Source organism: Lynx canadensis, chromosome B3 (genome assembly GCF_007474595.2).
Source record: "Lynx canadensis isolate LIC74 chromosome B3, mLynCan4.pri.v2, whole genome shotgun sequence".
Classification (NCBI taxonomy): domain Eukaryota; kingdom Metazoa; phylum Chordata; class Mammalia; order Carnivora; family Felidae; genus Lynx; species Lynx canadensis.
In genome coordinates, this window is record NC_044308.2 from 9617302 (window position 1) to 9636601 (window position 19300).

The window sequence follows — 19300 nt, forward strand, 5'->3', positions numbered from 1 at the left end:
CACTTGAAGCGAAGGCTCCTCTCGGGTACAGTGAGTCACGTCGAAGGTGGGAGGATGAGGAAGGCTCTGGAGTCCAGCAAATCCGGGTTCAAACTGCCCTCTGCCAGATGGCAGATGGCCATCTGCCATCTGTGTGACTGTGTCACACATCGGATGTGTTACACATCTGTGTAACCTGTGTCAGCTTCATCTCTGCACCCCCGCCTTCACCTGGCCCCCAGGGTGGCCGTAACAAAAGGGCAGAGGTGGAGGAACGCGGGACAGAGACTGGCCACACGAAATCCTCAGTGCTAGCTTCCTTCCCTTCCTCTGCTCTCTCCTTCTGGACTTCAGGTTACGTTCCGCGTTCACTAACACAACACTCTCTCCTCCTCAGGTCTCCTGTGCACAGCCTGGGAGGAGAGCTAGGGCCACCACCCCATGGGCTGCGCGACACTCACCTCCAGGGGGCACCACTCGGGCCCTGGGGTGTGAATGGTGCCCACGAGTTGTGCCTGCCCTCTTCTACTCATTTTCCATGGCTCCCTCAGGTCTTGACTTCCCCACAGGCATTCCCGGACTCCTTGGACCCCAGTGTTTTCTCCTGACCCTGAAGACCTCCATGCTCCTTAAGTGAAGAGCAGTTAAGAATGAACTGTCTTTGAGGCACCTGGGTTAAGCGTCCGACTTTGGCTCAGGTCATGATCGCATGGTTTGTGAGTTCGAGCCCCACATCGGGCTCTGTGCTGACAGCTCAGAGCCTGGAGCCTGCAGCCTGCTCCAGATTCTGTGTCTCCCTCTCTCTCTGCCCCTCCCCTGCTCTTACTCTCTCTCAAAAATAAGTAAACATTAAAAAAATATTTTTTAATAAAAAAATTTGAAAAAAAAAAAAAAAAAAAAAAAAGAATGACCAGTCTTTGAACCTGTGATTTTACACTGAACCTCTCTGGTTTCCAATGTCACATGCATATTAGTCGAGTCTCCCTACTGCCAGTAAATTTTCTTAGATGCAAAAGCCATCTTTCATATTTTACGTTTTTCCTACAGAACTACACATGCTGATTCAAGAATTTATAGAGTGTTCAGCAGAGGCACGTGGCTGGAAAGAGTTCATTACCACAGAAGAAACCTGCATGTGCAGGTGATAATCAACACCTCAGAGCAGGTGGCAGGCCCAGACACAAGGGCAAAAAGAACCTTCACAGAAGCTCAAATATCACCACCTGACTTGTGCCTCACAGCGGTTCACAAGCACTCTGCTGTCCTGGTCAAAACCAAAGAGCTAATAAGGCATCGACCAGGAACTATGTGACTTTTTAGAGACTGGTTCACCTGGCCTTGCTGGGCGATACTACACCCTCATCCTTTCTGATGCCTGATGTGCCGAGGCAGCTCAGTATCTCCAAGTCCCAACAACAAAGCCACACACCTGCTCCAGCTCCCCGGATCGCATCCTAAGGTCCTAAGCAGCGGGTGCCACGTGTACCTGTAGGTTGCCCCTTTCTGGAATCAACAAGAGGTGTACCACGTGGTCAGGACCCACAAGGTGCCATGCTCTGGGCTAAGTACGTTGTGTATGAATGCTTTTCACCCTCACGATAACCCCGTGAGGTCTCGTTATCCTCAGTTTACAGACAAAGACAGATTAACAACTTGCCCAAGAGAATCAGCAAGATTTGAAAATTCCTCTGTCGAGTCCAGGAACCACTTATCCTCTCCATTACTCCACCCTCTTTTTGTAAAAACCCAGCAACCACGCAAGCGAGCTAATGGTGTGGTCTACAAAATCACCTTTTCGTGTTTTCCTCCAATAGATAAAAATTTTTACCCAACTTATCTTTTGTTACTGTTCTCATTCCTTTCGTCTAAGCTTCAACCCCAGAGCATGTACAATTCAGGATCCATCTCTATTCTCTACTATTCTGTATTTTTTGCCTCTCATGATCCTTTGTCCTGGTCTTCTGTACTCTGAGAGTTACTCAACTTTGCTTTTCAGATCCTTAACTGCATTTCCTGTGAGGTCAACAGAGTCCTTTGTCCCCAATTTGAATTTAATTATGCTATGGGGTTCTGGATGTCCCTGTGTCTTTTCAACCAACTCCCTTTTCCGTCTTTGCCCTCACTGTGATGGCTTTTTGCAGATGTAATTAAAGCCCCTAATCAGTTGATTTAATAAGGAAGATTATCCTGGATAATCTGGGTCGGTCTAACTGAATCAGCTGGAAGGCTTTAAAAGCAGGGCTGAAGTGTCCCCCGGAGGTCGGCCTCAGCCTGTGTTCGTGGGGTTCCATCCTGCTCCAGATCTCCCCTTCCTGATTCACTGAGGATGACAGCTTTGGCTCATCTCAGTGGGTTTGAGCTTGTCCAAGATCTTCTCCTCTATTCCTGCCCTAACGAATCTTGGGCTTGCTTAACAGAGCCCCCACAATCACGTAAGCCACGCCCTACAATAAATCTTAACTGGATACTTCTCCCACCGGTTCTGATTCTGTGGTGGAACCCTGATCGAGGGGCTTCCGGCATAGAAGTAGATACTCTCTCAACTTATTTTCTCTGTGCTGCTTCCTTCTCTAATTTCATAATAGGTCTGCCCTCTTTGAGCTTTTAAAGAACAAATGGGAACTCTCTTCTAAATTTTTCTTTGGCTTCTTAAAGAAAACTATACTCCGGGAGCCTTCCATCTGGATATTCATGATGCTTCTCCGGTTCCTTTAGGCTGTTAATTCACTTAATGCACCACACGCCGGATGGCTGGCTTTCCCGTTTAACCATGCTCAGATGGAAAAATCCCTATGGAGGTCCAGCGTGTACCCACAGAGAAGGTAGTAGAAAAGGTCTTCAGTCCCTCTTGCTATCTACTTACATTTGCTGGAATCCCCTCCCACACCCATTTCCTCTGATCTGCAGAGAAAGCTGGTGGGCCTAGTACGCGTTCAGCCACGGTGCGACTTTTTCACACGGTCAGATTTTCCCACGAAACAAAATGTTCCAGATTCGGGGAACAATATAGTGATCCAAGACTGCACTGTATTTTTCCTTCGCCATCAATCCACCTGAAGGCTCTGCTCACAGTACTCTGAATCCGTATCTATGAGAACCCGAATCCCCAGTCTTTTCTGCTGTTCTGTGCTGCCTCTTCAGTAAACTGCAGCACGATGCAGGGACTGGAAGTCCACACTCCACGGGGAAGGAAACAGCAGGCCAGTGTGAGAGACGGGCTTTTACAAAAACGACACGACACTGTAACCTTGTCACTGAATCAAGGTTTGAGAGGCAACAAAACTGCCGGAGCCAAAAGTCCTGCCACGAGGAACCGCCTGTCCTGGAGTCAACAGGTGTTAACCCTCTGCCAAGAAAAAAAAAATCCCTTAGTGGTCTTTTAAAATTTTTATTGTCTCTTTTAGCAGCTATGATAAAGCTGTTCAGAGGCTGTGGGAGCTGAGACACCAGACAGTGAAGGCTGAGGTTCTGGTGACTAACATCAGATCTAGAGAATGGAGAACCCTCAGGTGGTCCCGTGCAGTCTTTTTTTTAAAACCTGCCTAATCCTTCTCTCCACCCAGATTCCCACCCGCAAAGATGATCAGATGTTTTCATTTAGTGATACAATCCTGTGACTAAGTAAGGACGAAGATTTCCCCCAAGATTTTCCCCAGAGTGGTTCTCCTCCCATTCTTCAGAGCTAGTTTCAGCAGCCCACCCTGTGCAGCCTGGGGTCAGGCTGGGAGGGTCCTCTGGGTGAAAACCACCTCCATTCACCACGCCCATTAACCACCAAGGCAATGAAGAGCCGAGACAGGAACTGAGACTTGGTAGCTCAGACGGAAGACCTCCTAACCCCACCATTCCCCCTCCACCCAAACGCGTCCTTGTCACTCGCGTTTAAGGCAGAGCTAAGGCCAAAGGTACAGTGTGGAAGCTGCTGTATGCAACCAGGGACGGGAGAACTAAAATGGACAAACTCCCCTATGCTCATGCCTGAAAGGGAGATGAACTTGAGAAATCAGTAAAAGCTGGGATGCCTGGGCGGCTCGGTTGGTTAAGCGTCTGACTGCGCTGAGTGCGCGGAGCCTGCTTCAGATTCTCTCTCTCTGCCCCTCCCCTGTTCATACTCTCACTCTCTCTCAAAATAAGTAAAATAAAAACAAAATTAAATTAAAAAAAAAAAAAAGAAAGAAGCAAAAGCAAAACTAAGTCTCATTCTCCTTCAAAGAACCTTTCTTTCTGGAGCTGTCCTGTGGTGGCCTTCGATAGGTCACGTTATTGTGCCCCACGGGGCCCCTCGATGTTCTGTCTCTAAAAGGTCACCAGGTATTGGTCATGCTAAATTCAACATGAGTCGCTTACAAGCCAACACACGCTCTCCCCATAGGTCTTCCTCCGTGTTACAGGTAAAGAAACGGGGAGGCAGAGATGAAGTATTTTGCACGAATTTTGGCAGTGAAGCCAGGATGTTAACTAACGGGAGTCCACTGCCCGTGCGCGCTGCATTTCACAGCATCAAGTCTACAGCCAAGAGTTCTCCACGCCATGCTCATGCCTGCTGTGCAGGGAGACCAAGAAGCCCCGAACTCATGTAAACTGCTTCAGGTACACATCTAAATGCTCTTCTTCCGGAGGAGAAACCCAAGCTATTTTCAAAGGAGTCACTGACCTGAAAAAAGTTAAAAAGCACTGTGTCTGAACAAGGAGTGGGAGGGGATCTTACATGACCCCTTTGTTCAAATATCAGGCTGAACAACTTGTAAATATCCTGGCTTTCAACAGCAAGTAGTCCTGTTACATAACAAGGGGCCCTAGTTACCTTATTCTCCCAGGGGACAAGCTGGCTTCGCACCTTCTTCTTTTAAGAACCTTTGTGATTCATTCACGTGAGCACAATGTTCCTTTACATCCGTCCCTCAGCAGCAAGCAGGTACCTCTTAACTCATGCTCCACAGCCCTTAGAGCACCCAGGATTTGTAGATTCTAATCCACAATGAATTGAACTCCAGCTGCAGAATGTGAATCCAGCACTTGACATCACGTTCCTGATCCCAGTTGTTGACTTAAAGGCAGGTCTATCAGGTTCCTTGCATGCATTTCACCTTGCAAAGTATGTATCTAACTTATTCAATTTCTTATGTTCTTTGAATTACTTGTAATTTATGTATAATAAAATTCACTTTTTGGGGGGGAGGCATACAGTTTTCTGAGTTGGAACACACGCATAGATTCTTATAACTACCACCACACCAAGATATAAAACCATTCCAACAGCCAAAGAATTCCCTCATGACACTCGTTTGCAGTCAGACCTATCCCCACTCCTAGCCCCTGGCAGCTACTGATCTATTTTCTGTCCCTGTAATTTTGCCCTTTTCAGAATATCCTAAAAGTAGAATCACCCCATAAGCGACCTTTGGAAATGGATTTGTTTTACTTAGCAAAATATGTTCAGGTTGTTGCATCTGATCCCCCAACAATTTGCCCCCTTTATTTTTTTTTTTATTTTATACCCCCCTTTTTGTTGCTGAGTAGTGTTCCACTATATGGATGTATCACTATTGGTTTATATACTCACCTAATGAGGAAAATCTGGGTTGTCTGAAGTTTTGAGGGATTATAAATAACGCTGCCATAGGTATATCTGTGCAAAGACTTTTTTGAGTAAATGTAAGTTTTCATTCTCAAGGGTAAGTAGCCAAATGTGGAATTGCTGAGTCATATAGTAAATGTACATTGAACTGCCGAACTAGTTTCTAGGACAGCTATATCATTTTGCATTCCCACGAGCAACGTATGAGATGTTCTAAACCCTCGCCAGCTTTTTAATTTGCCAGGATTTTTAATTTTATCCTTTCTAATGGGTGTGTAATGGTACCTTATTGCAGTTTTAATGCACTTCCCTAAGTGTTCAAACTTGATTTAGCCTTTGCTAGCACTGTTAAGCAATTTTGTGCAACAGAAACTGAAGAAGCACATGGCAAGTCCACAAAAATATTAAAGCTGGCCAGTTCCCTATCAAAGACAAGGAAGCTAAGGTCCAGAGAGGGGAAGTGACAGGCCTCAAGTTTCAGACTGTGCTTTTTCTAACAGTTCTTTTTAAAAAATCATGGTAATACGAACAAACTCTCCAATTCCTGTAACTTCTTTAAATAAGACAAAACCAAACGATAAAAACACCATTAAGCCCCACAAATAACTAATGCAATCCCATCCCGATACTGATCTGTAAATGGCCAAGCAGAACTCCCACACAGATACAGAACAGCAGGGGCTAGAGGTGTTGAGGCCTCAAGATGAGGTTTCTGAAAAGGTGCTCATGCTCCGTATAATGGCAAACATTCTGATCTTTAGATCTTAGCAGTGCAGAGGCTCCTTGGTCAATATACCAATTAGAAAAAGCAAAAGCAAAGGATAAACGCTTTCTTCCTTGATTTGGTTTTTGAGGGCATGAGCTTTCTTTTTTGTCTTCCTGAGGCAGGCCTGCACTGGCAGTATGCGGACAGTAAGCCCCTGACAATAAGGGACACCACTGCTGCAGCCGGTCACAGGACGGAAGAGAACAGAAGCTGGCAAATACCTCTCCAGAGGGAGGGAGAATACACGTATCTGGCGAGTGAGTGTGTGGGAGCAGGCACTGGGCAGGGCCCTGAACCAGAACGCGCTGGGCAGTATGGCTCAGGCTCTGCTCACTGGCAGGGAGGGGGACTTCTGGTCTGCTCGCCCTACATAATACGATAATCAGAGCTGCGTGGCCACTGAGGGGCAGTCCTGTGATTGTCCAGCTCTTTCAGAGAGAAAGTAGAAAGATAAGGAAACCCTCCTGGCAGATCGGTAATCCAAGACAGCCTTGATCAGTAGCAAAGCACACACACACTGTGATCTCTAGCTGCAGAACGCCTAAACCTTCCCAACTTGATGTGAACTCAGGAGGGAACGAGGGTGATGTTTATTGGACCCCAAGCATATACTGTTTCATCTAAATATGTACATAGGGGCGCCTGGGTGGCTCAGTCAGCTAAGCAGCTGACTCTTGATTTCACCTCAGGTCATGATCTCGCAGTTCCTGAGTTTGAACCCCGCGCTGGGCTTTGTGCTGACAGCTCAGAGCCTGGAGCCTGCTTTGGATCCTCTGTCCCCCTCTCTCTGCCCCTCCCCAAATTGCATGCTCTCTCTCTTTCAAAAATAAATAAATGTTTAAAAAATTTTTAAATAAATACGTACGTAAAATCATGACATCTGGTAGATGCCATGCACCACCACATGATGATTCTGCAGGGAAACCCGTCTGAGTAAGAGGAACGTGCATAGTTACTACATCAGAGCTTTTTTAAAAAGTGGAGCCCTTCCTTCAATGAACTCTTCTACGGAGAGCCAGTAGATGAAAGAAGTTAAGAGGTAAATTGCTCTGGATAAAGAAGCCCAGACAGCTCTGGTGCTCCGCCCTAGCCCCCGCCCCAATCCCCCATCTTTTCTTTCCTCCAACTCCACAGAGTCTCTAGAAAACGTCAGGAGACAATAAATGAAAACACTGTCTTTAGTAGTTAAATACCCAAAGGATGACAAGAAGTTATTCTGCTACGGTCCTTGCAAAGGATGGGTCACTTTCTCCACGCAGAACACACATGGACCCCAGACCCGCAGCAAGGTCACCCTCGTGCCACCCCTGCTGTAAATGGGAACTGAAAACAGCCACAGTAAAGCTCCGGCCCGCTCAGGGCATTTCTCTGCAAGAACAGGTTTACCGGCTCCACTGAAGGATGGAGAAGAGACGCCCTCGAGGCCACAACTGCAGGATGCATCCAGCCGCTGTGGAAGGCTTGAGGGCAATGACTGTAGGGAAGCAGCCGCCATTAAGACCCTCAGTCTTCCCAAATGTGTCTGTGTTCTTGGTGTGTTTCAGTTCTTACCATGAGACGTCTGATCTGTCCCCAGCACATTCCACTCCGCTGGCAGCTTCAGGTGTCTGAATGCCAGGGCAACCTTCTCATCAAGGGAATTCACATCCCCAGACGGGGGTCCTGACCGGTCGAGGAAACGGGTGAAGTTCAGGGCCTGCTGGTTGCCGGCGCTGGCGGCCAGGAACTGGGCTGCGTCGTACGCCTCATCCTGGACGAACCGGAAGTCTTGCTCGGCCACCACGAACACGGGAAGGCCGTCCTTGGAAGCACACAGCTGCACCCGCACGGTCTCACAGCAGTCGTGACCTGAAGAAAACACGTGTGGCAGAGAAGACAGTATGAGAGCCTTCCCACTGCAAGGAAGACACCGCTGGGTCCTCTCTGCTCCTCCTGCACGAGACCCAAGTTCTCCTTCCTAAAAGAAACGCCTCCTTCCTTGGGGCCCTGACAGCAATCTTCCAAACTCCTGTACGCTCCATTTCTGGCTCGTTTTGTGAACTGTTATTTGCAACTATCAGTCAATTTCCTTACCACCAGCAAACAGCTCTGTACCCTAGATGTACCCCCTAGAGCACAATGTTGGGCACTGAACAGTCACTGAGGATCTCAGTATGTTCTGAATTATGGCTGGTCGACTTGAACAGAGGAAAGGACGAAAGCTGAAGGATCTTACGAGGCCGAGCAGGTCTGATACCAACCGAATGCAAGTAGATCTGGAAACGCAACAGGGAGAAAGCCGCGCAGGAGGCTACATGGGAGGAATTTCACGCATTCCCCAGCGCTTGCCCTATTACCACCACAACACAATCAATCAAATGATGGAGCACTTTGAAAAGTACAAAACAACTTGATCTCATTTCACTATTATTAGCACTTCAGGGCCTACGAAGTAACTTCTCTCAGATACACTCTCCCCTGTACTGTAATGACATCAACCAAATCGCCTGGTTCACGCAGGGATGATGCAATGCTGTGGCCAGAAGCCCAGCTCAGGGCAAGAAGCATGCCAGAGGCTGGTGCCCACCGTCCAGACCTCATGAGCTGCCACAGACACGCCACCCCAGAGCGCTCTGCTCCAGCAAGATCAGAGAGGTCTGACCACACTGTTTCTGTGGGGAAGGCCCTCCTGGAGAATCAGACTCTCTGCTGGACTTTCAGCCTCACAGAATTAAGTATGTACGACACGCAGAATATAATCACTGAAACACACTGTTTTCCCTCAACGTCCAAACACTGATCTCCACTGGCAAGAAGTACGCTCCTAACATTATCATTTTTCTCCCCTAAAATGTCTTTCTTATGAGAAAAACGGAAATGAAAATGGAGTCAGGTGTTTCTGCTCCATGAGTGATGCCACCTTGTGCTTCTCCTGACCAACCACAGGCACCTGCACACCCAGTGTCCCTGCAGCCTCTCACACGCACTGCTTTTCCACAGTGGGAGCAAAGCCAAGGGAAGCCCTCCACTCGGTCCACAGGTGTGACTTTCCACACTGTGGCCGCGGACCAGTAGAGGCTTCAGATGTGCACAGAACTAAGCTTTCTGCTGCTTTCGAAGGAGAAAACAGTCGGGGCACCTGGGGGGCTCAGTCGGTTAAGCATCTGACTTTGGCTCAGGTCACGATCTCAGAGCTCGTGAGTTCGAGCCCCGCGCTGGGCTCTGTGCTGACAGCTCAGAGCCTGGAACCTGCTTCAGATTCTGTGTCTGCCTTTCTCTGACCTTCCCCCATTCATGTGGTCTCTCTCCCTCTCTCTCAAAAATAAATAAACATGAAGAAAAAAAAGAGAGAAAACAGTAATTGTTTTTCCCATGTGAACAATGAGAATAATAAGTAAATTGATTTTCCACATACTACTCCGCAGGGGCCTCCTTAAGCCCTTTAACCTCATGACTAAAGAAATCTCTCACTGCTGTGTAATTTTAGGGCGGTAACAAGTTTCACGAACCAAGTACCTACTCTACGCCAGGCACCAGACACGGCATTTTCTCTACATGACAAGTTTATGAGGGATGTACTATCCTCATGTGACAGATGACAAAAACAAGATTTCAAGAAACAATCTGACCAAGGTCACACAGATATTAAGAAGCAGAATCCATTATTCAAATCTGATGCCAAGGGATGTGGCCTATTATATCTGATGCAAGAGTCTGTCCCCGCCTGTGAGGAGCCTGATACTTGAATGACAGGCCTGTATCATGGCTAAGCAAGAATAGCAGGCGCATTAGCCGCTGAGATCAGTGTCCACATAAACACAAAACTCCACCAGGTTCACCTGCTGCCTTCCGAGCTGAATTCTTTATACCAAAGCCATAGGAAACAGGAGAATCGTCTGCCTGGGGATGTGTGCGTGTGTGTGTGTGCACACCCGTGTGTGTGTAGACACCCACATGTGTATTTCAATTCAATACATATGCTGAATCTATACATTCAACATATGAAATGAAAATCAGAAAAAAAAAAAAACAAACTTAACCTTTCTTTGAAGAGCAGCCAACCTAACGATATAAAACAACAATGTCAACAGAAACAAGTCCACTGACTCAGGTAGGAGGTTTGGGGAATTTTCTGGCGGAAAGCGTATCTTTCCAACGGTTCCAGCGCATCCAACAGCTGGCTATGCCCCGAGCCCAGGGCACTGTGGTTATGAGGTGGACACGAGTAAGGTGAGGGTGTCAGCCCCTCCAGAGGTGTGCAGTCTATAAGGGGAATCAAACACATGGCAGGGAACTGCAAAGGAAGTCTGAAGGGTGTGGGTTCTGGAAGACACTCGCACAGTGCAACTGGTGGGAGAGGAACAACACGTTTCGCGTGGGCAAGAGCAGGAAGACTTCACGAAGGAGGCGGCCATTCGGAAGGACCTTTTGGACAGGTACCCCGCTCTCGGCTCTGCAAGCCCGGGGTCCTCCAGTAGAGGCCTCAGCACCCGGATGGCCGGTGCCCATCTTCTCTTACCTAACAGACACTTCTAGAATACTTGCTATGTGCTCGACTGTCTTCTCTGTGCTTTCCAAGTAACAGTTCACGTGCTCCTCATAGCAACCCTATGTGGTAGATACTATTATTATACCCATTGACCAGATGCAGAAACCAAGGCACAAAAATATTAAGTAATCTGGCCAAGGTTATAAAGCTCCTTGGTGGCAGAATTAGAATTTGAGCCCACTTTCTGGCTCTACTTCTCCCAAGTTTCTGAGTACAAGAAGACTGGAAGGGTACCATGGAAGAATCAGCAGGAAAGGAATAAAAACGCCAGAGACAATCTTAAGTTGTGTGACCTCAGATCACCTCTGCTTCTCCAGACCTCAACTTCTTCATTCACAGCATGAGGGAGTGGCCCCTACAGGCCCCAAGGTTTCCCCAGAGTTACGGCCTGTAGATGTTACCAGGTGGAAGGTGGACAGGCAGAGAAAGTCAGCAAGAGATTCCAAGAAGAGGGAAGAGTTTGAAAAGCATAAAAATGGAAGCAGAAGTTAAGTTCAAGGGATGGAAATTACAGTTTCGAGAGGATATTAATTTGATCACATCTGGATGCTTAGTGACAGCACAGACCTGGGTTCAAACCTATTTTCCTTACTTTTTAGCTATGTGTCCTGAGGTAAATGACAATGTCTTTAATACTATTAAATCTAGACAGTCTTCAGGGCGCCTGAGTGGCTCAGTGGGCTAAGTGTCCAACCCTTGATTTCGGCTCAGGTCACGATCTCAGAGTTATGAGACTGAGCCTCATGTTGGGCTCTATGCTGAGTATGGAGCCTGCATGGGATTCTCTCTCTCCTGCTCTCTCTCTCTCTGCCCCTCCCCCACTCATGCTCTGTCTCTCAAAATAAATAAGTAAACTTTAAAAATCTAGACAGTCTCCTGGTCTTATAAGCAAAGAGCTATAATTTAGAAGAGTTTTCTCAAATTCTTCAATACCATAACCAACCCAAAATGACATCATACCTAACCTAGATTCATTTTCAATTAAATAAGATAGATGTAACACTACGTATTTCAGTCGGAAGAATTACTTTAAAGAACAGTGTGGTTCTCATTCATGAACCTCACCAATAATTATAGCATTTTCGACATATCCAGGATTAAGCTAATCTATACACTCCTCACAGCCCCTTGAGGTACATATGAATAACTGCCAATAAACACTAAAATCACAAGTTTCAAAGTTCAATGACGAAAATGTGAATGATTTGGGATCCAAACTGAATTCTGCCTTCAAAACTTAATCTTGCTTACAAGTGATCTTATACTAACTTAATAGACACTACCCAGATGAACAATCCTTATTTGTTCTTACCAGTTTCCTTCCTCAAGCCTGTGCCAAGGTGAGAAATCCAAGCCTGAACCAGAAAGGGAGTTACAACGCCACAGACGCTAAATAGCGTCCACCACCCCGTAAACGCTCCTTCTGTCCAGACACAGAGTTCACACCATGTTCCCGGCCTTCAACCACACACACACACACACACGCACGCACGCACGCACGCACTCTCATGCCCACAGAAGAGGGTTTGCCTGAGTGCGAAAAAGCCACGGTGAAGCGACAACCTCACTCAGAACTGTGGAAGCACACAAGGGCAAAGTGTTCGGAAATCTAACTGGAACTGCTAAACCACTGGTTTGCTCGGCTGGCAGAGGCTGGGGAGACCCAGAAGGCGGTCCACGAGTGTGCGTGTGCGCACATACGTGTTTACTGGCAACTTTCTGCTGCTTTGGCGGAAGAAATCTGTTGGAAGGTGGTGGGTGGATGGGTGAACTACTGGCAGCTGTGCGTACACATTTTTGTGTAAAATAAAACCGTGTCTCAGGGGAGGCAGAACATCAGAAAAGGCCATGAAACAGAAACCCAGGAGCAACTATCTGATTGTTCGCTTGACATTTTCCCTTCAGACATGAACTCACAATCTGAAGGACACTATGAATCATCCTGAGTAAAATGTGCCAGAAATCTGCAATTTGTTTGGTATGATTATAGGCTTCTTTTTCAAGGAGTAAAAGAGGAGTGGAGGGCTGAGGGTGTCCTGGATCGGCCTTTATTAATAACTTAAGAGTACACTGGGAGAGCCACTACCGCCCAAAAACAAAGCGTCTCACCCTGCTGTCTGGAAGCCCACCGCACAAGGCTGGCCAGCTACGCTCTCACATTAGTGTTTCCTATTATGCTCCAGTGGTTCTCAAGATTTGTTTTAAGTTTATTTATTTTTATTTTGAGACACACAGAGAGAAGGAGAACGTGAGCAGGGGAGAGGCAGAGAAAACATCTCAAGCAGGCTGCATGCTGCCAGTGCAGAGCCTGATGCGGGGCTCGAACCCAGGAACCGTGAGATCATGACCTGAGCCGAAGTAAAGAGTGGGACGCTTAACTGACTGAGCCACCCAGGCACCCCTCTCATTTTGTAAGCCCTTATAACCTTTCAGATAAAGCATTTGGGGCAAAAAAACCCTAACATGTTAAAAAACAAAGGTTAGGGGCACGTGGGTGGCTCAGTCGGTTGGGTGTCCGGCTTTGGCTCAGGTCATGATCTCAGTTCATGAGTTTGAGCCCCGTGTCAGGCTGTCTGCTGTCAGCTCAGAGCCCACTTCAGATATTCTGCCCCACCCCACCCCTGCCACTCACTCATGTACTCTTTCTCAAAAATAAATAAACATTTAAAAACCAACAAAGTTTATACAATACAGACCAGCAATAAAACAATCCCCACTACGCACGCACACACACACACACACACACACACACACACACACACACACACACACACGAAACGTCTTATTGCCGTAAATTAGCTCTAGAGACACGACTATCTGCAGGGGCCTTTGTGCACACAAAATAAAAGTATTAACGATGCCCACACCTACACTGAAAAGACACGGGGATGGGAAACCACTTTCAACTTGATATAATCGTCACAATTTAACTTCTTTCTACATAAAAACAGAAGCTGCCGCAGAATGATGAGTAGTGGGGTTTTCAGCTACTGCCATGATGTTTTTCTCCTTCCACTCAATTTCCTGGTAACAAAGAAGGAAAATAAGAATCACGAGTCTTTTTAAAAAGGGAAGTTCTGAGAAATTTACTAAGCTTCTCCTGAAGGAAGCAAGCCCAGAGAATTTAAAGAGGGGAAGAAGAGCGACAAACTGGTAAAGAAACACGGCCTGAGCTTCAATTCCATTTCTTTTTTTAATTTTTTTTTTAACGTTTATTTTTGAGACAGAGACAGAGCATGAACAGGGGAGGGTCCGAGAGACAGGGAGACACAGAATCCCAAGCAGGCTCCAGGCTCCGAGCGGTCAGCACAGAGCCTGACACGGGGCTCGAACTCACGGACCGTGAGATCATGACCTGGGCCGAAGTCAGACGCTTAACCGACCAAGCCACCCAGGTGCCCCTTCAATTCCATTTCTAAAACTGCCTTCTGCATCTACCCCCACGATCAGGTCCAGTTCCTTTATGATGGAAAGCGCACAGTAAATTATGGGGCGGGGGGCCGGCCCCTGGCGGACTGAACCAGCGGTCTGGAGGTCCGGAAGTATGCTGGCGAAGGGCTGCCAGGTCAGACAGTATCAGGTGTGCCCTGCCCCACCCCCCACGCTGCGGACGCGTTAGGTCACCCCGAACTAGTCACTCCACCCTGAAGCCCACCACCGCCAACCTTCCGGATTGTTCAGAAACATCAGAGATGGCCACACACAAGGCACCCGCCCTGAGACAGGCAGGAAAAACTGGTAGTTACTGGTTTTTTTTTTAGCTATTAAAAAACGTTCCTGTTTAGGTCACTCAGGAAAAGAAATTCCCCATACTCCACAAAGAGCTTCTGCGGCAAGACCCGGAACTAAAAGTTGCCTTTGGCTCTGCAGAACTGAAAAGACAGAAGAGGGAGAATGCAGAACAAAAACACAGTAAGGAGCTCCAAGCTGGGAGGCAACAAGGCTAATTAACTGCTAATGCTCCTCTTAAAAGCATCTAATTCCAACCTTTTTCAAGCTGGCAGATCGGGAGGTATGTGTGCTTCTGAGATTGGGAGAGCCTTCCTGCAGCCTCCTTATCACCGTATCACCCATACCCATGGAAACGAAATATTGCTACAGATAAACAACTCTGCTGAAGCATGACCCAAGAATTACTTCATTTCCTATTAAGCTAAAAGTGGCCCACATCCCATCCGGGCCTTCTCTTTTGAGGATGGAACAACTGGGACTTTGTTTTACCAACCATCCCAAAAGGAACCCTGAAGGGCTTGCTGGACCAGCCAAGCCCGGTCCCACCCGGGAGCACGCTCTATGTTCTAAGAGAACGGCTGCGTTAAGCAGTCAATGGTGGAAAGATACAAAACTATTTCACTATTTCAGTTTGGCAGCGAGGTGTTTAAGAAGCGGTTACGTAGGGATAAAGGGAATTTTCAGTCTTCAGGATGAGGTGGAGCAAGCAAGGCACCGACTCCTAGTGTTTGCTGGTCGAATGGTAGGTGTGCAAATTGGTGTAAGAGAATTTTAGCAGAGTGGGGAAAAAACAGGCAGGAATTTCACCATGTACAGTTCTGGGGGGAAAGGGACTGATTAATGCTAAAATCATGATCTACCATATCCTAGCCTATTATTCTAAGACGGTATTTCTCAGTGTTTCATTTACTGTCACCACCCCCCCCACCACCACCACTGAAGTCTTTGTAGACGTTTTTCTCTATTTACCTGCCATCTAATGAAACTTTAATGCTACGGATATACCACATATTTGTACATGTGTGTCTGTGCTTCTACATAAAGAGTACGATTTTTTGCCCCCCAGGAACCAATTTTCACCTCCTTGGCGGAGACATTGCCTCCCCCACAATGCATGTGGGCGCAGATTCTAGGGCTGTGTCCACAGCTCCAAGGTGATGAAATACACAACTTCCACGTAAGCATTACAACCGGGACAGTAGACAACAGAGATTTTTTCCCTTCAAGTAGTTCTGTTTGTTTTTCCAGGATAGCAACTATATATACTGAACTAGCATTGGGACAGTAACTTTTTAAAGTTTTTTAAAATTTAGAATTGTACCCGTCTAGAGAAAGCCTTATAGCAGGAACATTTTAGAAGAGGAAGACTGTTAAAAAGTGTCCAATAGAAGGTTACAGATTTCTTGGCCAGAGAGGGAGGGTCCAGCACTCTCCAATTAGGCCGGTTTAAAGCCTACAACTTCTTTCCAAAGGTATAATTTGATTTGGCAACCTTGGACATCAGCTACTAGAGACAGGTTTTGGTTCACAACAAGTGAGAGACACATTGTGTTTTACGTGTAGGACGACTTACTTAAGACCTGGGCTATAATCACTGATTTTTAATAAGCCTGAAAGGAATTCTGATCACAGCAAATAGATTTTTTTCCTTTTTATTGTTTTAATGTCAAGTTTACTATATATACTACCTTCCCTTTGATGAGTGAGAAAGAAAAATACAAGAGCTGAGTCAAATTTTAGGTCAGTGAATGCTTGTAGTTTTCCTGTCTAGTAAGAAACTTTGCCGCAAATTCTAAACGTAAATAGACATGGTAAAAAAAGATTTCATTTTATGAGAGACCCTGCACCAAAGCCTTTCAGGAAAATAATATATACAGCATCCACTAAACATCCTGCTCATTTTCTATTCTGAAATCATTGTTTGCTTGGTCTAAATTAACATGTCACTAATAAAAATGAACGCAGTTTGGGGCGCCTGGGTGGCGCAGTCGGTTAAGCGTCCGACTTCAGCCAGGTCACGATCTCGCGGTCCGTGAGTTCGAGCCCCGCGTCAGGCTCTGGGCTGATGGCTCAGAGCCTGGAGCCTGTTTCCGATTCTGTGTCTCCCTCTCTCTGCCCCTCCCCCGTTCATGCTCTGTCTCTCTCTGTCCCAAAAATAAACGTTGAAAAAAAAAATTAAAAAAAAAAAAAATGAACGCAGTTAGTACTCCATATCCCTCAAGAATTATCTTCCAAGGATACTCAGATTTCTTTACAATACTTAACCAGTCCTGCGTAAGACTTTTAAAGAAAAACCTCAGTTCCATCTCTAAAGGAAAATCAACATTTAGTTAAGATGGGATTTGGGGTTGGATTTGTTTCATACAAAGAAAAAAGAATGGAGATATTTTATTTCATTTATTACAAAGGCAATACCTTTTGTCTTTAGAGATGTATTTCCAGTTCAGGCTGTATTTCATAGCAAATTATATTCTTAAACCAGAAATTCGTATTTTGCATGTAATATTTTATTACCAACCTTGTCTGCGGCCGCCTGGGTGGCTCAGTCGGGTAAGCATCCGACTCTTGGTTTCGACTCAGGTCATGATGTCACGGTTCGTGGGTTTGAGCCCCGAGTCTGGCTCTGTGCCACCAAAGCGGAGCCTCCTTAGGATTTTCTCTCTCTCTCTCTCTCTCTCTCTCTCTCTGTCTCTGTCTCTCTCTGGCCCTCCCCCACTCACACCTGTTCTCTCTCTCTCAAAATAAATTTTAAAAAACTTTAAAAAAAAAACAGAAAAAAATATATGTTAAAAAATAAAAAATAAAGCCTGTTTGTCTAGTGTTAATTAAGCACTCAGATGGCTTTATTTTCAAGAGAAACAGCATTATTTTCAGTCTTCAAAATATTTTTATTAAAAATTACTATATATGTTTTTGTAACACACTCACTTGTAAAGCATTCAAACAATTCAAAGGCAAATAAAGTAGAAACCAAGGCCTCCACCTAACTGCCCCCTTAGATGTTACTACTTTTACTATACTGTATTTACTTTACGAAAAAAGGGGAATCATCATGTCCACAGCTTTTTGATGGTAGTAAGGCAAGAAAAGATTACTTTAAAATGCCTTTACAGGGGCGCCTGGGTGGCTCAGTCGGTTAAGCGTCCAACTTCGGCTCAGGTCATGATCTCGCGGTCCGTGAGTTCGAGCCCCGCGTCGGGCTCTGTGCTTACTGCTCAGAACCTGGAGCCTGTTTCAGATTCTGTGTCTCCCTCTCTCTCTGACCCTCCCCCGTTCATGCTCTGTCTCTCCCTGTCTCAAAAATAAATAAAACATTAAAAAAAAAAAATTTAAATGCCTTTACAATTGGGGTGCCTGGCTCAGTCAGTTGAGCATCCAACTTTGGATGCTCAGGTCATGATCTCGCAGTTCGTGGGTTTGAGCCCCGCATCGGGCTCTGTGCTGACAGCTCAGAGCCTGGAGCCCTCTTCGAATTCTATATCTCCCTCTCTCTCTGCCCCGCCCCTACTCTGTCTCGCTCTCAAAAATAAAAATAAACATAAAAAAAATTTTTTAATGCCTTTACAACTTATTTATATTTCTGAGACAGAGACACAGAAAGAGAGAGGCAGGCAGTCACAGTGGGAGAGGGGCAGAGAGAGAGGAAGACACAGAATCTGAAGCAGGCTCCAGGCTCCAAGATGTCAGCACAGAGCCCGATGCAGGGCTCAAACTCATGAACCATGAGATCATGACCTGAGCTGAAGTCAGATGCTCAACCGACTAAGCCACCCAGGTGCCCTAAGCCTTTACAATTTATAATTAAACACACATGTACAATTCATTCTAACCTTTCATTAGAAAACAAACAAAAAAGTGAAAAAACAGAAAAAAAGGAAAATAATTTTCGTATCTGAAGTTAAAGAGCTTTTTTAAAGGAGCCAAGTTAGAAAGGTTTCTTTCTCTCTTCCATCCCCAAATAATGAAAGGTTAGAGACTAACATCAAGAAGTAGCTGCCTTTTGAAGGTCAATCAATCATCTGGTTTTAGTAAAAACTAAAATGTGACAAAACATTGACAGTGAAACATGCAGAGAACTCAAAGAAACATCAGAGCCAGCAATCTGGATGAAACATGACATTAAAAGCAAGAACAAGACACAAAGCTCTTTTTCTTCCCAGAGTGCACCCAACTGACGAGGCCCAGAGGAGCTGGTCCCACACAGGAGCAAAAAGGGTGCACAGACACCCCTCCCAGTAGCCGTTGCTGCATCTGGTAACCAGGATGCACAAAGCAAGCAGCCACTTTCCATGAAGAATCCTCACTACTCTGACATTGCCCGCAGCAGACAAGAAACCTGAGGCTGTCAATACAGCTCACTGAGGCTCAGAAATCACCGTAGGTAGATACTGGAAAGAGAACACTGACTCCCGCCCTCAAGCCAAGAATTCAGTTCAAGAAGCCAGATCAAACTCCTTTTGCGTTTTTCAAAAGGAAGGGTGCAGGGGTTGTGTGTGCATGTGTATGTGTGTGTGTACACATGTGTGCACAACCTTTCTAGAAGAGCGGCTTCCGAGAATTGGGATGAATTCAAATACAGTAGAAAAGCGGTTCCAGCAAATGGTAGGGATTACTAACAGCCTTCCTAGCATACACCAACAAAACAGAAATCCACACCCTCATGAAGCTTTGCCTTCAGCAAAGGCAAGTAGAAAATAAGTTAACATAAATGAAATAT

At 46.1% G+C, this 19300-nt stretch overlaps 1 protein-coding gene across 10 annotated transcripts in view; it reads right to left on the reverse strand.

Annotated features, from left to right (window-relative positions):
* The window catches only part of AKAP13 (A-kinase anchoring protein 13), a 337945-nt gene that overhangs the window by 187972 nt on the left and 130673 nt on the right, over positions 1–19300 (reverse strand). For all 10 annotated transcript variants that reach the window (XM_030317452.2, XM_030317451.2, XM_030317446.1 and 7 more), the window contains exon 4: positions 7875–8171. In XM_030317452.2, the coding sequence (XP_030173312.1) occupies positions 7875–8171 (297 nt within the window). The remainder of the gene's footprint in view (positions 1–7874; positions 8172–19300) is intronic.